The sequence below is a fragment of the Hemiscyllium ocellatum genome, chromosome 18, assembly GCF_020745735.1.
Source record: "Hemiscyllium ocellatum isolate sHemOce1 chromosome 18, sHemOce1.pat.X.cur, whole genome shotgun sequence".
NCBI lineage: Eukaryota > Metazoa > Chordata > Chondrichthyes > Orectolobiformes > Hemiscylliidae > Hemiscyllium > Hemiscyllium ocellatum.
Window position 1 is genome coordinate 51880306 of NC_083418.1, and position 17344 is coordinate 51897649.

At 40.2% G+C, this 17344-nt stretch overlaps 1 protein-coding gene across 1 annotated transcript in view; it reads left to right on the plus strand.

Annotated features, from left to right (window-relative positions):
- The first annotated feature begins 3086 nt into the window (after positions 1–3086).
- ctr9 (CTR9 homolog, Paf1/RNA polymerase II complex component) overlaps positions 3087–17344 on the plus strand; it is a 59960-nt gene continuing 45702 nt past the window's right edge. Inside the window, exons 1-6 of the mRNA XM_060838988.1 lie at positions 3087–3185; positions 8194–8292; positions 10866–11105; positions 11723–11840; positions 12879–12968; positions 16767–16915. Coding sequence (XP_060694971.1) covers positions 3138–3185; positions 8194–8292; positions 10866–11105; positions 11723–11840; positions 12879–12968; positions 16767–16915 — 744 coding nt within the window. The 5' untranslated portion in view covers positions 3087–3137. The remainder of the gene's footprint in view (positions 3186–8193; positions 8293–10865; positions 11106–11722; positions 11841–12878; positions 12969–16766; positions 16916–17344) is intronic.

Consider the following 17344-nt stretch of genomic DNA (forward strand, 5'->3'; position numbering starts at 1 on the left):
ACCAGATGGACTCCACCCCAGAGTTCTGAGGGAGATAGCTGAAGCAATAGTGGAAGTGTTAGTGGTGATCTTTCAGAAATTATTAGACCAGGAAGGTTTCCAGAGGACTGGAAAATCGCTAACATGTCACCTCCGTTTAAAAAGGGAGTAAGGCAAAAGGTGAAAAATGACAGACCCAATTAGCCTAACCTCAGTCATGGGTAAGATCCTGGAATCCATTCTGAAGGATGAGACTTCTGAACACTTGGAAGTATATGGTAAAATATGGCAAAGACAGTATGGTTTCATCAAGGGGAGGCCATGCCTAACAAATCTTCTAGAATTCTTTGAGGAAGTAATGAACAGGTTAGACCAAGGACAGCCAATGAATATTATCTACCTGGGCTTCAAGAAGGCCTTTGACAAGATGCTGCACAGGAGTCTACTGAGTAAGCTAAGGGCCCATGGTGTCAGAGGCAAGGTGCTAGCATGGATAGAAGCTTGGCTGTCTGGCAGAAAGCAGAGAGTAGGGATAAAAGGTCCTTCTCAGGATGGCAATAAATGACAAGTGATGTTCCACAAGGCTCAATGTTGGGACTTTTCACTTTATACATTAAAGATGAAGAAACTGAGGTCGTTCTGGTTAAGTTTGCAGACAATGCAAAGGTAGGCAGAGGGACAGGTAGCATTGAGGAGGCAGGGAAGCTGCAGAAGGATTTGGACAGGTTAGGAGAGTGGGCAAAGAAGTGGCCGATGGAGTACAACATGGCAAAGTGTGAGGCCATGCACTTTGGTAGGAAGAATAGAGGCACGGACTATTTTCTAAATGGGGAGAAAATTCAGAAGTCTGAAGTGCAAAGAGACTTGGGTGTTCTTGTCCAGGATTTTCCAGAGTTCTCTCAAGATAAACTTGCAGGTTGAGTCAGTAGTTCGGAAGGCAAATGCAATGATGGCATTTATTTTGAGAGGACTTGAATATAAATGCAGGGATGTACTTCTGGGGCTCTATAAGGCTCTGCTCAGACCACATTTGGAGTTTTGTGCACAGTTTTGGTCCCCATATTTCAGAAAGGGTGTACTGGCCCTGGAGTGCATTCAAAAGACGTTCACGAGAATGGTCCCAGGAATGAAAAAAAGGTTAATGTATGAGGAACGTTTGAGGACTCTGGGTTTATACTCGGTGGAGTTTAGAAGGATGGAGTGAACCTAATTGAAACATACAGAGTTTGGGAGAAGATTTGTAGCTCGGGTGCTCGTTGTTGTGGTTCTGTTCACCGAGCTGGGAGTTTGTGTTGCAAACGTTTCGTCCCCTTTCTAAGTGACATCCTCAGTGCTTGGGAGCCTCCTGTGAAGCACTTCTGTGATGTTTCCTCCAGCATTTATACTGGTTTGTATCTGCCGCTTCCGGTTGTCAGTTGCTGTCCGCTGCAGTGAAACATACAGAATATTGAATGGCCTGGACAGAGTGGATGTTGGGAAGATGTTTCCATTAATAGGAAAGCTTAGGACCAACAGCATAGCCTAAGAGTAAAGGGAAGACCTTTTAGAACTGAGATAAGGAGAAACTTCTTCAGCCAGGGTTGTGAATGAATGGAGTTCATTGCCACAGAAGACTGTGGAGGCCAGGTCATTGAGTATATTTAAGGCTAAGACAGATAGGTTCTTGAGTATCAAAGGTTACAGGAAGAATGGGATGAGAAACGTCTCAGCCATGATTGAAGGAAGAGCCGATTTATGGGCTGAATGGCCTAATTTCTACTCATATGTCTTATGGTCTCATAAGAGGAGTTCAGTGGGAAAGGTGCAGGCAGAGACAATCGGTCAACTGAGGCAGGAAGGTTTATGAATTCAAGGATGAAAGAGAAGTAGAAGCCATGGAACTTTAAGGAGTGAATTCCAGAACTGAGTGCGTATGAAACTAAAAATACAGCCACCAATAGTGGAACCATTAAAATCATGGATGCTTAATATACCTGAATTGGAGGAGCACAGGCATCTTGAAAGTTCTCGGGCTGGAGAAGATGAGAGGTATGAGGGCTGAGGCAATAGAAAAACATGAAAGCAAGGATGAGAGTTTTAAAATTCACTTGTTTTACCAGAAGGTAATTGAGTACAGGCATGATAGATAAATTTAATTTGGTCTGAGTAAGATCATGGGTAGCAGAACTTTGAATGACTTCTAGTTTAGGTAAGGTTAAATGTGAAGGGTCACCAGGACTGCTTTGGAATAGTCAATTCAAAAGGTAACAAAGGTCACCAGTCAAAGTCCATTCTTGAATCCTGACCGTTGTGTTTGGAGTAGGCTCAGTGTTATGACGTGTGTAAAGTAAAGGTGTCACACAGGGATACCACACTCACAAATGTCACTATGCTACCTGTTTTCCCAATGGCACTGCCTGAGCCTCCAATGTGTGAGAAGATACTGAGATAGAGACATCTACCACTTCCTCTAGCAGTTCATTCCACATACCATTGTGCATGTGTGAAAAAGTTGCCTCTCGGGTCCCTTTTAAATTTCTCCTCTCACCTTAAAGTTATGACCTCTTGTTTTGAACTCCCCCCTCCTAGAGTAAATACATTTGCTACTCACCTATATATGCCCCTCATTATTTTATAAACCTCTACAAGGTCACCCTTCAACTTCCTATGCTCCAGTGAAAGAAGTTCCAGCCTCTTATAACTCAAATCCTCCAGTCCCGCTAATATCTTGTAATTCTTTTCTGCACCCTCTCCAATTTCATATCATTTCTATACCAGGGCGACCAGAACAGTAGGTGTACTTCAAAAGTGGCCTCATCAATATCCTGACATCCCAACTCCTATACTCAATGGTCTGAACAATGAAGGCAAACATCCTCGAAGGGCTGAATGGCCTCCCCTTGTTCCTAAAGTTTATAGATTACATGCAGAAAAGTCGAGCTGAGACCAAGGTTTGATGTAACTGAATTTTAAAACAATTCCACGAGGCTGTATGACCGACTTCCACTGAATGCAAACATTATTTATCTTACATACAATATTTCCTTCACACACCTCCATGTGGTAACCCCACTGGAACTCGCTCACTTGGTACCACCCCCACCCAGCGGCTTCCGGTGCCCGCACCGTGGCCCCGGAAGCAGACGCTGGGCCCTGGCTCCGGGGTCAGAGAGGCCGCGATGCTGTCGCGCGGATCCATCGAGATCCCGCTCCGGGACACGGATGAGGTGAGAGACCGGCAGCGTACGGCGAGGAGGAGGAAGGAGAGGAGGGGGGAGGGGGTCTCCGGAAGCCGGCCGGGAGGAGGGAGAGTTACCGCGGGGCGGGTCCAAGCTCGGCAACCAGGCGCTGTCGGCCGAGACTTTACCCCGAAGGCCCCGTCTGTTGTGGCCGGGGGAGTGTGAGAGGTGCAGGGGCCACTGCTGGAAGGGGAGCGGTGGGGGAGCCGGGAGTCCTGGCATTAGTTTTATTCTCAGTTCACATCAGTAAGAACAGTTTATAATATGGTCGTTGTCGGATTGTTGTTTGAGTAATCTGGGCTGCGGGATCTTGCCGTATGCCCTTTAGCTACTGGGTCTTAACGGTGTCCCAATTTGTCATTTGGATCTTGCTGTGTGCCATTTGGCAATGGGATCTTTTTTCCTGTCTCCTGACTGGCTGACACTTTTCCTAGTAATAAGTACTTAGTAACAATGAAAGTTCATGGCTGTAAACTGTTTGGGATGTCCTCAGATTCTGAAAGGTACTATGTAAAGGCAACGTCGTTCTCTTATTTTTGTTGTCTCCATGCTCATCTTCACAAACTTTGGGTTATTCGAAACTGCTATCCATGCTTAAAGCTTTTACAGTGATGTCCACTGCAGCAATTTTACAAGCCAAGAGACAAACTGCCCTGCCCGTATCAGTGGTGAACTCTCCTTCTTTATGTTCATTTAAGCGGGCATTGGATAGGCATTTGGAAGTTATTGGGCTAGTATAGGTTAGGTAGGACTCGGTCGGCGCAACATCGAGGGCCGAAGGGCCTGTACTGCGCTGTATCCTTCTATGTTCTATGTTCTATGTTAAACTCTTGGAAGTGAACTGATTTGGTGTAGAAAGCTGAACTTGGACCCTGCTTTCAAATTTTGAAGTTAGTCAAGTATGGTTTACATGATTTATTCAAACTTTCAGGCCCTTGTACCTCAACTTCAGCCTCCTACCCTGTGTTTCGTTATATCCAAATATTTACCAACCACTGTCTGAATAACCTCAATTATAGAGTATAAACAGTTCTGTGATATAGAAATTCCAAAAGGTTCATACCCTCTGAGCAGCCTTCCCTCTAATTTTCTTCCCAGCTGTACAGGCACCAGAGGTCCATTCATAGCAGTGACTTCCAGAAGCAAAAGTTCATGACACCGTCCACAAACTGTAGATTCCCCAGCAAAGGGAAAGGAAACTTTTCTCTATCTAATTTATCAAACACTTCGGAATTTTACGTGTTTCAATTGATGGTGGTTTATAAGCCTCATCAGTGATTTGTTTGATAAATTAGAGATCACAGCTCTCTATTAGTAATATGATTCCACCTGAAATGCTTTAAATAAAGGTTCCAAACAAAATAGAAAAAAATACTGTGCATGCTGGAAATCTGCAGTAAAAACTAAAAATGCTTGTAGCATCCAACAGCATCTGTGGAGATAGAAAGGAAGTTAACATTTTAAATCAAGGTGTGATGAAAAGCCACAGACCAGAAATGTTAACTGTTTCTCTTTCCATAGATGCTGCCAAGCCTAAGTGTTTTCATCATTTTCTGTTTGCTTTCAAAGGAAAGCTGCTGTTATGGCTGCTGAACTCTGCATCTCAGTTTAATTTTATGATAACAACTGAACAAAAGTGATAATGTTAAGTTCTTTGAGTTTCTTCAGATTTTAGTCCTTTTTATTAGTTGTGTTTCTACACCAAAGAGAGAATTTCTGACTGACCAGGAGAGCTCAATATTTCCTTTTTGGTTAATTAGAAAAGTCAACAAAAATTACCTCCTGCAACATGCAGCTAAAATAATGCCATTGTAGCCTGAGCATTGTAAGCACGCATTATCTGTTTAAGAATTTAGAGTTATGGGCGAAAAGCTGGCAAATGGGACTAGATTAGTTTAGGATACCAGTATGGATGAGTTGGACCGAAGGGTCTGTTTGTGCTGAACATGTCTTTGACTCTAATTATAAAATATGGGGTAAGTGGGCAAGGAGGGATCAAGTAAATGCTGGAGGGACTAGTATTGTGTTATTTTGGTTGGCACAACAAACATCAGTGAAAGCATTATTAGCAATGTGCAAACGTGACTTTTGAGTGAGGGAGTAGAGAACCCAACGTAAAATTTGTTTGTGGAGTGGAATTAGACCTTTGATCAGCAGCATATGAACAGGACTGAATGAAACCAGTTATAGTACCTCCAATCTAGCAGCCTTGGCTGATGTCAAATATTTTGTGCCAGATGTCAAATATTTTGAGATCTTTGGTCAAACAGTTGGGCTGATGGCAGTTCGGGTCAAGTCAGGTTGGATGCTGTCAGGGTAGTTTGGAGCATAAGATAAAATGGTCGGAAAGCAGTAGAACCTATCTGAAGTCTCACTGCACCAATGCAGCCCTCTAGCCATAATTGTCCACTAAATTATTTTTAATATTTTACTCAATGAAAATTAATGCATTGAAGGGTATAACAATGGCAAGTTTTCAGACATGGCTGGGATTTGGGTACCTGGGCTTGAGTTACTCCACCTAGATTCATTTTGCATTCTTTAGAGGGAGGTGAGAAAAGAGACTCATTTTATGGTGGTGGACACGTCAAGAAAATCCTGAGATTTAGGCATACTATTTTAAGATTGAGTGAGGCTTAATTTTATTGAGAAGTTATATCTCATAATAAATTTGCAAGGGATCGGTGCAAGATCACTTTTGTTTTTCATTTATGTAAATGATTTAGATGAAAATATAGAAAGCAAGGTCAGTAATTTTGCAGATGGCACCAAAATTGGTGGTATAGAGATCTTGATGAGTTTGGTCAATTAGCTGAAGAGTGGCAAATGAAGTTTATTTTGGAAAAATGCAAGGTACTGCATTTTGGTAAAACAAGCAAAGACAAGACTTATTCAATTAAAAGTAGACCTTGGACAGTGTTATAGAAAGAGTCTTAGGGGTTCTGGTACATAATTCTTTGAAGTTTGTATCGCATAAGACCAAAGGGCATAGGTTTAATGTGAGAGAGGAAAGGTCTAAAAGGGACCTAAGGGACAACTTTCTCACGCAGTGGGTGGTGCATGTATAGAATGAACTATCGGGAAAGTGATTTAACTGGTACAATTACAAGGTGTAAAAGGCATCTGGACATGTATATGAATACAAAGATTTAGAGGGATATGGGCCAAATGCGGGCAAATGGGACTAGATTAATTTACGATATCTGGTTGGCATGGACGATTTGGATGGAATGGTTTGTTTCTGTGCTGTACAAGTCTATGACTATTTAGACAGGGTGGTTAAGAAGGGATTTAGTATGCTTGCCTTCATTGCTGAGACTTTTGAGTTAGGAGTTGGGGTGTCATGTTGAGGTCATGTGGGTGAGGCCTTTTCTGGAGTACAGTGTCCAGCTCTCATCTTGTTATAGGAAGGTTATTATTAAGCGGGAGAGGATTCAGCAGACATTTGCCAGAATGTTGCTGGGATTGGAAGGTTTGAGTTGTAAGGAGAGGCTGGATAGGCTGTGACCTTTTTCACTGGAGATTGAGAGATTGAGAGGTAACCTCATAGAGGTTTATAAAATAATGAGGGGTACAGATGAGGTGACCGGCAGGTGACTTTTCTTTAGGGTGGGGGATTTCAAGACTCGGGTATATTTTTAAGGTGAGAAGAGAAAGATTTTAAAAAACACAAGGGGCAATTTTTTTACGCAGTGGTTCATGTGCAGAGTGAACTTTGAGAGGAAATGATGGATGTGGGTACAGTCACAACATTTAAAAGACTTCTGGATAAGTATTTGAGTAAGAAATTTTTGGAGGAATATGGACTGATGGACCCAAGCACAAGCAGGAAGGACTAATTCAGGTTGGACTTGTGACTGGCGTGGACTAAAGGGTCAGTTTCCATGCTGTATGACTCTGAGTGGACATGTCTGCATTGACTTGTTACCCTTCTACTCCGTGTCTGCCAATGTATAAATTTTAAAATCCTTGTTTTCAAATCCTTCCATATCCCCTAAACTCCACTATTGGTAATCATGCCTTCAGCTACTTAGACCCGAATTTCTGGAATTCCTTCCCTAGATTTTTCCGGCTCTCCTCTTTTTCTTTAATACACTCTTTAAAACTTTCCTGTTTGGCTAAGTTTTTGGTTACTTGTCCTAATAACTGTTTATATGTCACTGTCTCAAATTGTTTTATAACGAGTCCTGTGAAGCATCTTGGCATGGCTTACTGTGTTAAAGGTGCTTTATAAATGCAAGTTATTGTTCTTTGTTACTAAGCTGTTGGTTACCTCCTAAACTTTGAATGATCAGTTTTCCACATTTCTGTGGAGTATTTTGGATATTTCCATAGATGCAGACTGTCTTGAAGGAATGTACCCATCTGAAACTTCAGCTCAGTTTTTTACTCTTAAAGATAATAATATTAAAAGTTTGAGTGTTCTGTACTGAATTCAGATTTTCTGCCTCCATTAAATAAATCAAATAAATCGATGAGGATGAAGTTTGGCCAGTCATTTTATTTGAGTATTGCCTCTGTTGGCAGAGTGATCTGGTGCTAAGCAGTTTTTAAAAATGAATTCACAAGATGTGGCTGATGTTATTCATGTTAACATTTATTGTCCATTTCAAGTTGCCCATAAGGAAATGGTGAGATATCTTGAACTCAAATGAATAGCTTCCCAGGCCATTTCAGTGAGTTGTTAAAATTCAAACCATTATTGTTGATCTGGAGTCATATTGGACAGACCAAGTAAAGACAACAGATAGTGATCTAGATAGGTTTTGTGACAATACTGTAGTTTGATGGCTACTATTGCCAAGATCACCTTTTTCTTTCATATTTTATTTTATTGATTTTAAATTTTCCATGTGTTTTTAAACTCAAGCCTGTGGATCATTGGTCCAGCCTCTGGATTACTAGTCCAGTAACATAACCACTATGGCAACATTAATTGGTAGTAAGGGAGTGGCGGATAGCCAGATCTAACCTATATTTCACTGTTGTTCCTTAGGTCATTGAGCTTGATTTTGACCAGCTACCAGAGGGAGATGAAGTCATCAGTATTCTCAAGCAAGAACACACCCAGCTCCACATATGGATGGCCTTGGCGGTTTGTATTTCAGTACTTACGGAGATGTAAAGAAGGACAATTATAAATGTCCAGCAATAATCTGACCGTTGATTTGAATAAGAGAAATTTAGATAAGAGAATGTCACTGAAAGGTTGGCATCACTTGGTGTCCCTGGTCTACTTGAGGTGTCTTGATGAATTAACTGAGTTAACTGAGGAGTTGGCATTGTGGAGGCTGTGACCCCAAGCTTCTAATCTGCCTGAGATATGGGGATGGTGCTAGATGATTGGAGGATTATAAATTGCATCTGTTTGAGAAAAAGATAAACCTATAATTGGTCAGTTGGGCTAACAGTGGTGGGCAATCTTATGGAAGCTAAGATAAATTAATTGTCACTTAGAAAATTTGTAAGTGGCAGTCAACATAAAGTAGAGGATAGTTGTTTCTAATTGAACTATTCAATGAAGCAATGGAGAAAGGTGTGATTGTATCAATTTTTAAAAGACATTTGATAAAGTACCACATTGTTGTATTAGCAAAATTATAGCCCATATGCTCAAGGGCAGTGGCAGCATGGATGCAAAATTAACTAAGGGTCAGAAACTAGAGAAGAGTGATGAATGGTGCTTTTCAGACTGAAAGGCAGCATACAATAATGAGACCTGAAGGTTTCCTGATCTTACTGATTAATGACCTAGATTCAGATATACAGGACATTTTTCAAAATTTGCAGTTTGCATGCAGCTTTCAGATGCTGTGAAGTATGAGGATGATAGTAGATGATAGCTTCTGAAGGGCATAGATTGACTACTGAAATAGGCAGACACGTGGCAGATGAAATTTAACTCAGAATTATAAAATAAGCATATTTTTGCAAAAAAATGGGGAGAGGCAATATCAACGGGATGGTATAATTTTACAGTGGGTGTGGGAACAGACACATAGGCATAGGTTCACAAATATTTAAAGGTGGCAGCACAGCTATCAAGAAAGCATACAAGTTCCTTAGCTTTATTATTTGAAATATAGAGTACACTTCAAGGAACTTGTGCTTTTCTGTATAAGGACCATTGTACAAGGCAGTGTCTTTAGTGTTAAGGCTTTGGAGGTGGGGCAAAGAGTAGCATTAAGATTAGTGACTTCAGTTATGTAAAAACTGGAGAAGCTAGGATTGTTTTGACTAGAACAGAGAAGGTTAAGGGAAGGGAGGTATTCAATTTAATGAGCGGTTTTGTTAGGGTAAATAAGGAGAAGCTGTTGCAATGGCAAGGGGTTCCATAACCAGAGGGCACAGATTTAGCTAAGGTGGGGACAAAAGCCAAGGTGGAAATAAGACATTGTTTTCCATAGTAGACTGTGATCTGGAATGTGCTGTTTAGAAGGGTGGTAGAAGCAGATTCAGTATGAACATTCAAAAGAGATTTGAAAAAATACTTGATTTTTTTTCAAAAAGGGCTTTGGGAAAGACCAGCAATTAATGTTTAGTTCTTTCAAAGAGTCTGTACAAATATAAGATGGGTGGACTGACTTTCTTCTGTCTATAATTCTAAAAGTTATAAGTTATTAAGTAATATCACTTGGACACTGAGGTATTTAATGATCATTTTATCCTTCTGTATTGGAAGTGTGCATTGCTAGTAAAGCCAGCATTTATTGTTCAGTGATCATTGCTCTTGAATAGGTGAGAATAAGCCTCCTCCTTGAATTCCTGCAGTTCTTTTGTTATAAGCAATGTTGTTAGGAGGCTATTCCAGGATATTAACCCAGTGTCAGTGAATTAATGGCAATAAAGTTCCATATGAGTATTGCATGGCTTGGAGAGAAACTTTCAAATGCATCTGCTGCCCTAGCTCTTCTTGGCGGTAGAGTCATAGGTTTGGAAAGAGTTGTCAAAGAAGCCATTACACATTGCTTCAATGCATCTCTCTGCTGCTACTGTGCACCGCTGGTGGAGGGAGCCAGCATTTAATATGGTGGATGAATGGCGACTAGCCACATGAGTATTATTGGAACTTATTTGGCTTGACAAGTGGAGGTTGCTCATCTAATTAATGTCACTTATAGAGACATTAATGGAATCTGTCACCAAAAATAGATTGATAAAATGGGCAAGTTCCTGATTAGAGAAAATTAGCATGGATTTATGATGGGTAGGTCATATCTGACTAAGTTGAGGAGATTAAACCTTTTTGGTTGGTGGCAGAAATCTAAGAAAAAGGCTTAACTTTGAAATCAGAGTCAAGCCAATCAAGACAAAAATTAGGATGAACTTCTTCGTGCAGCAGTTGATAGAAGTGTGGAACTCTTTCTGACAAAAAGCAGCAAATTCTTACTCAATTATCAGTTTTAAATCTGAGGTCAGTTGATTTTTTTTTATATACTAGCCAAATATATGAAGATGACTGAAGTAAGGGCATGGAGAAACCATGTCTTTATTGACTGTTTTTCCCTGATGTTAGCTATAGGACTAGCTATGCATATCGATTATATGGCAAGAAAATATTGGTTTTAAAAAAGTATTGGATTGAAAGTAATCTTAAGATAAAATTAAAGGGCTCTTAGAATTTATTTTCATTCTCACAGGCAAATTAAAACTTTTCTTATCTTATAGCTGGAGTACTTCAAACAAGGAAAGACAGAAGATTTCGTAAAGTTACTAGAAGCTGCTCGTATAGATGGAAACCTGGATTATCGAGATCATGAGAAAGACCAGATGACATGTCTGGACACTCTTGCTGCTTACTATGTGCAACAGGCTCGGAAAGAGAAGAATAAAGATGCAAAGAAAGAGCTTATCACGCAAGCTACCTTGCTGTACACCATGGCTGACAAAATCATCATGTACGACCAGGTAAGTTTTCAAGCTTTGAGGATAAGGGATGGTATGGTCAAGTAAGAGATTGAGGGAGCTTAGGGAACCATGAAGTACAAAAGTTGCATGACACACACACCCTGCATTAGGCATAACCAAGACTCAAATTACTCTCAGATTCAACAGAAAAAGGCAACTTTCTGAATGAAATCTTGCTCCTTTGCATTTGAACTAACATGTACTTGTCATGGAGTAAGATTGAGAAATACTTGCCCCAGTTATTCTGGAAACTAAGTCTGAAATACTCATCTGAAAAGTTTTTAAAATTATGAACATTTTGAAAGGAAAAGATGCATCGATTTATGGGGGAGATCAGAACTAGAGGCAATAAATATAAAATACCAAAAGGGAATTTCAGGTGATATCTAACTTGCTACCCCAATGAGTAGTAAGAGAAAAAGGCATAAATGGATTTTGGGGGAAAACAGGTAAATACATGAAGGAGGAAGGATTGGAAAGTTGTTGGAATGAGATGAAGTGTAGTATGGAAATATTGCCTGGAATAATCTGTTACTGAGCAGTAAATTCAATATAATTGATGTATTTTCTGCTTGCAGAATGTACTGTCTGACCTTGTTCATACTGTTTGTCTTTAGAATCACTTGCTGGGTAGAGCCTGTTTCTGTCTGTTGGAGGGGGATAAAATGGACCAAGCTGAAGCACAGTTCAACTTTGTGCTAAATCAGTCACCAAATAACATCCCTGCACTCTTGGGTAAGAACTTTATTAAAGTGAGTTTTCAATGGTTTTTGATTCTGCGGAGAGAAGAGGCAGATCAGCAAAGTAGAATTGGTTATGAGCAGTTAGGTCAGGAAAAGTGTCCAAATTCTTTATAAATCATATGGGTGCATACCATGGAGCCTCAAGGGGCTATATGTCAGATTCAAACTATATAGTGTCGCTAACCTGCAGTTGGCTACAGCTATGAAGAAAAAATATTAAGTTTGAACTTCTTAAAGGCTGTTTAGAACTAAAGTAGTTTTGACTTTATTGATGTACTGAAGGAATTACAGCTGTGAATTTGCTCAGAAGAAGCCCCTTTCAACAGCAGTAGGCTAAATATGCAGATAATTTGTTTAGCTGTTAGTTGATAGTTAAGTACTAGAAAGTCAACCAGGGCAAATACCACTATACCTCTTCACATAGTATTGTTTGTTCTTTTTTTACATCTACCTATTTCTTACAATTAAATGTAAATAATAAAACAACAACTATAGGTAGAAACAGACTGATACGATGGTTGTCTGTACCATTTATGTCTAAGAATAAATGTATGGAAAGATTGGCTCCAGCTTTTTCTTCAATGCCTAACATTTTGGAGCATAACACATCTGACAGAACAGACAGGCCTTTGATCCATGCTTAACCCAAATCAGCACCTTTGACAGTTTGGTGTTCCACTAGTACTAATGTGGAACTGTGGGCCCTGATTATGTGGTGAAACCTCATGTTGTGATTGAACCTAAAACCTTGAAACTCGGATGAGGGTGTGAGACAAGGCTGTAGGCACTAAGCCACCTGGTTAGGTATTTATCTAATTTAGTGTTTTATTTGCCAATGAGACAATGATGTCAAGAGTGTCTAATTTTAAACCTGCAATGCACCAAACTCAACTAGAGCAAATTTATAAACACAGAACTGACTTCATGACTGGACTGCTGGGTCTCTGAAGCTGCAGTTTTAAAACCCTCTGAGTGAATAATCAAGTTAATGCACTAATTTGTTGAGAGTCTCTTTATTTTCTCTTCTCAGGTAAAGCTTGTATCTCTTTTAATAAGAAAGATTACAGAGGTGCTTTGGCCTATTACAAGAAAGCCCTTCGGACCAATCCCGGATGCCCAGGTGAGGAGTAATTCACACTGCTGGCCTCAGGCTCAATGAAGATTCAAGTAAACTTTATTAACAGGGGTTAACCCACAACTACCTTCATGTAAATATGCCATTTAATTTACCTTTAATAATTGTTGTGAGGATTTAGACTGTACTGAATACAAAAAGTTTGTTTAAAGTATGAATTGCTGTGCAAATCGAAGCGTAAGATCATCATTTGAAAACCATAACTAGGGTCACATCTATCCCTCTAAATCTATTCCTGAATGCATTTACTTCAAAAGCCTCCTTTGTAAGCCCATACCCACAGGCAAGTACAGACTGGCAGTGATTGTGATATTGAATTAATAATCCAGAGAATGAATTCACATGTAACACTTTTTGAATTCTTAAGTTCAAACAATTTTGACATTACTTCACAAATTACTAGATATAGCAAGTTTCCAGGAAGCGCTCAGATTGGTGCAAAATGTCAGCTGTTTTACTGAATGTCCGTTAGGAAAAAAGAAATAAATCTCTCCTTATCTCATTAAAACCATATGTCACTTTTATCTGTGTTACTCGAGTCCTGCATCCCACCCCTCACCCCCCAAACATGGTTGATTTTTAACTTCCCTTCAAAAAGGTCCAATAAGTTAGTGAGTTTATCGACCTGCTATTGGCCATTGAAGTCCTCTTCAGGACAAGATGGAATGGGCAATAAATGGCCAGCTTTGATAATTCTGTTCATATTCTGTAATTTAATATTCAAGAATACCTTTCTTAATGCTTCCTTTGCAACATCCTTGTATTCTTGTCGGTTCTGACCAACTAAGTTTTCATCACCAGCAACTTATAGAACATCTTTAACATATTAAAATGTCTCAAGGTACTTCACAGGACTATTATGAGACAAAATATTACACCAAGTTATATAAGGAGATACTCAGTCAAATGATATGCAAGGTGGAGAGCTGTAGGAAGAGAATTATAGAGTTGAAGCCTAAGCAGCTAAAGGTGTGACCACTAATGATGGAAGAATTATTGGTTGAGAGAAGTGGTGTTGAAGTGGAGCTGGGTGTTGTCAGTGTACATGTAAAAATGAACATCATGCTTTCAGACGATGTTGTTAAATGCAGGAAGTAGGTGAAGTAGAAGGGGGGGGTTGAGATGGTGTGGTGCTGGAAAAGCACAGCAGGTCAGGCAGCATCCAAGGAGCAGGGTAATTTTGCAAAGTAGAAGGGGACCAAGGATAGAGGATTGGGAACACCACGGATAATCGTATAAGATCAATAAAAAATCCATTACAACTGATGTTCTGTTTACAATGAAGATGAGATCCCGACAATGTGGAAACAGGCCCTTTGGCCCAACAAGTCCACACTGACTCTCCAAAGAGTAACCCACCCAGACCCATTTCCCCCTGTCTAAAGCACCTAGCACTCTGGACAATTTAGCAGGGCCAATTCATCTGACCTGCACATCTTTGGACTGTGGGAGGAAACCGGAGCACCCAAGGAAACCCACGCAGACATGGGGAGAATGTCTGTGTGGAGTTTGCACAATCGCCTAAGGCGGGAATTGAAACCAGGTCCCCGGCGCTGTGAGGCAGCAGTGCCAATCACTGAGCCACCATGCCGCCCATTAATAAAAATTGATAAAAATTGAGCCATGTAAAAGCAGTCACAGTAAGATGGACATTGGGTTGTGTGGGATGGGGTTGATGTGGCTAGTCAGGAAAACCTGACATCAGTTGTTCTTGAGCTCACTTGAATTTAGTGGTGGCTAATAAATTAAATTTCATTCACAAGACTTTCTATGCCTTCTGTAGGCCATTGAGAAAACTCTGAGCTGAAAATGTGTTGCTGGAAAAGCGCAGCAGGTCAGGCAGCATCCAAGGAGCAGAAGAGTTGACGTTCCGGGCACGTTTCGGGTCCTGAAGAAGGGCTCATTACCGAAACGTCGACTCTCCTGCTCCTTGGATGCTGCCTGACCTGCTGCACTTTTCCAGCAACACATTTTCAGCTCTGATCTTCAGCATCTGCAGTCCTCACTTTCTCCATTGAGAAAACTCTGGCAGCCTCAGTGAGGGAGTGAGTGTTACTGAATTCAAATTTCACCATCTGTCATGGCAGTATTCAACCTAATCTCCCCAGGATATTGACCTGGGGTTTTAGACTGTTAGTTGAATGGCATTATTACTACTCCCCTGCCTCTCCTTAGTTATAAAAACAAGTTGCAAGGAGTGGGCTTGTAATCGCTTGCGTGCAAATGATTAAAGGATGAAAGCAAAACAGTGCTGGCAATCTGATTTGCTGGAAATACTGACCAAGTGAGAAACAGACCTTTCAGGTTGGTGACATTCTATCAGAACTTGAAAAGCCTTCAGGTTATAACAGTGTTTGTGCAAGTACAGAGACTGGGACAGGATAAAGAACAAATGGGAAGGTCTTATAGTCTGTAATGAGGAAGAGATTATGGTGCAAGGAAATAGGGATAGTACGAGGATAAGTATAGGAACTGTGTGCCTTTAAGAATTGTACAATAGTAACAGCATAATCATTACTCTGCACCAGCTATCTAAAATATATAGGATCTGAAATTGTTGAACTTAATGTTCAGTTCAGAAGTTGTGAAGTACCATATTGAAAGATGAGATATTGATCCATGATCTAATTGCATTGCTGGATGAAGCATCAGTGGTTGGATGGGCTTCTCCAATTCCTGATAGTAGATAGGAAGCAAGTAATGCTGTTGTGACTTCTGAGCACTCTCCCTTGAAATTTCTACTTGGATCTAAAAAATAGTGGATGTGGGTAACTTCTCCCAGTGCTTTATTCTTCAGTTTGAAGCAGTACCCTGCTCTGTACTTCCTCACCCTCTCCAACAAAGCACAGATCAGAAAGCACTATGCTCATGCCCTAGCTATTGTAGCTTTCAACTTTTGCTTCTCATTCCTGCTGCTAAGTTTTATAAGATGTTATAGTCTTTCTGCCTTATTATTTGGCACCTTTTGCTGCATGGCACTAAACAGAAAACCGCCTTACCCATAAGGATCATCCTTATGTCGAAATCAAACTTAATACTATACTTGACAGTGTCCACGTTATCACCCATGTTTCAAAATAATTATAACAGTACCATAAACCTTCCTAATAGGATTGTGTTTGATTTGGAAGGGACTTTGATGTTATGGAGTTTCCATACTCTTGCTGCCCTTATCCTCCTCTAGTGGTGGAAGTTGCGATTTGGAAGATGTTGTTAAGGAAACCATGAGAAATTGCTGCAGTCTGTTTTATCAGATCTTGTCACTCTGCCTCAGCAGCAGATGGAATAAGGTTTTAAGTTATGAATGCATATGGCAGCAAAAGTGGCTGGTTGATAATCAAAGTGAAAATTCAGTCTAGCTTTCTACTCTAATTCTGCCTCAGTTATGTGAAGTACATGTCATTAAGTATATTGAATCATGGATTTGTAGTCCAGAGACAGGTCATTTACCCTATAATGATTGTGTTGGCCTTAGAAACACCTGTCCCCCTCTATCTCTTCTTAGGTACTTCTAAATTTTTGTTTGTCAGCTATTCAGTTGCTTCCACCAATTTTTTTTCTGTATCAAAACAACTCCATATATTTTTAGAGAACACTCATTCCTTTTGTTCTTCTCATAATGAATTTACGAGCTCTAGTGCAGATTGTCAGTCCAGTGAAAATGTTTCTTTTTCCAGTTTGCCCTGTCAAAATCCTTTAGAAACATCACTTCTTGCATGAGAGAACAAGAAAATGTTTGTGTTAAGTTGATCACGTCATGATTCGTGTTGTTTGTTTCCATAGCTGAGGTTCGGCTGGGAATGGGCCATTGCTTTGTGAAGCTAAGTAAACTAGAAAAAGCTCGCCTTGCGTTTGGAAGGGCTCTGGATCTCAACCCTAAATGTGTCGGAGCACTGGTGGGGCTGGCTGTCCTGGAACTGAACAACAAAGAAGTGAGTTACCTATTTGGGATTCTATTGTACTCTGGAGCCACAGCAGAACTGACAAAGAACAGGTTCACCAAATCTGTCAAACATAGTTACTTTTATCACTAGATTTAAAATGGATAAATGATGACTTGCATTCACAAAATGTCTTTTGTTGAATAAAATTTCTCAAGCAAATCACAATTGGACTAATTTGTATGGAAGCAATTTTAAAGTATTTCTACAGGCAATCTAATGCAACAGAACAGTGATATTCAAAGCTGTGTTGGAGATCCCAACAAAAAAGCGCTCTCAACCCCAGAATAGCTGCATCATCCTAACTTCAGAAATGCCAGATTCCTAAGGATAGACAATTATTTTTGTCTTTGTAGAATAGCACAGAAGGAAACTGGCCATCATACCTTCTCCAGCTGCTTTTTCTTTCGTCCTGCAGTT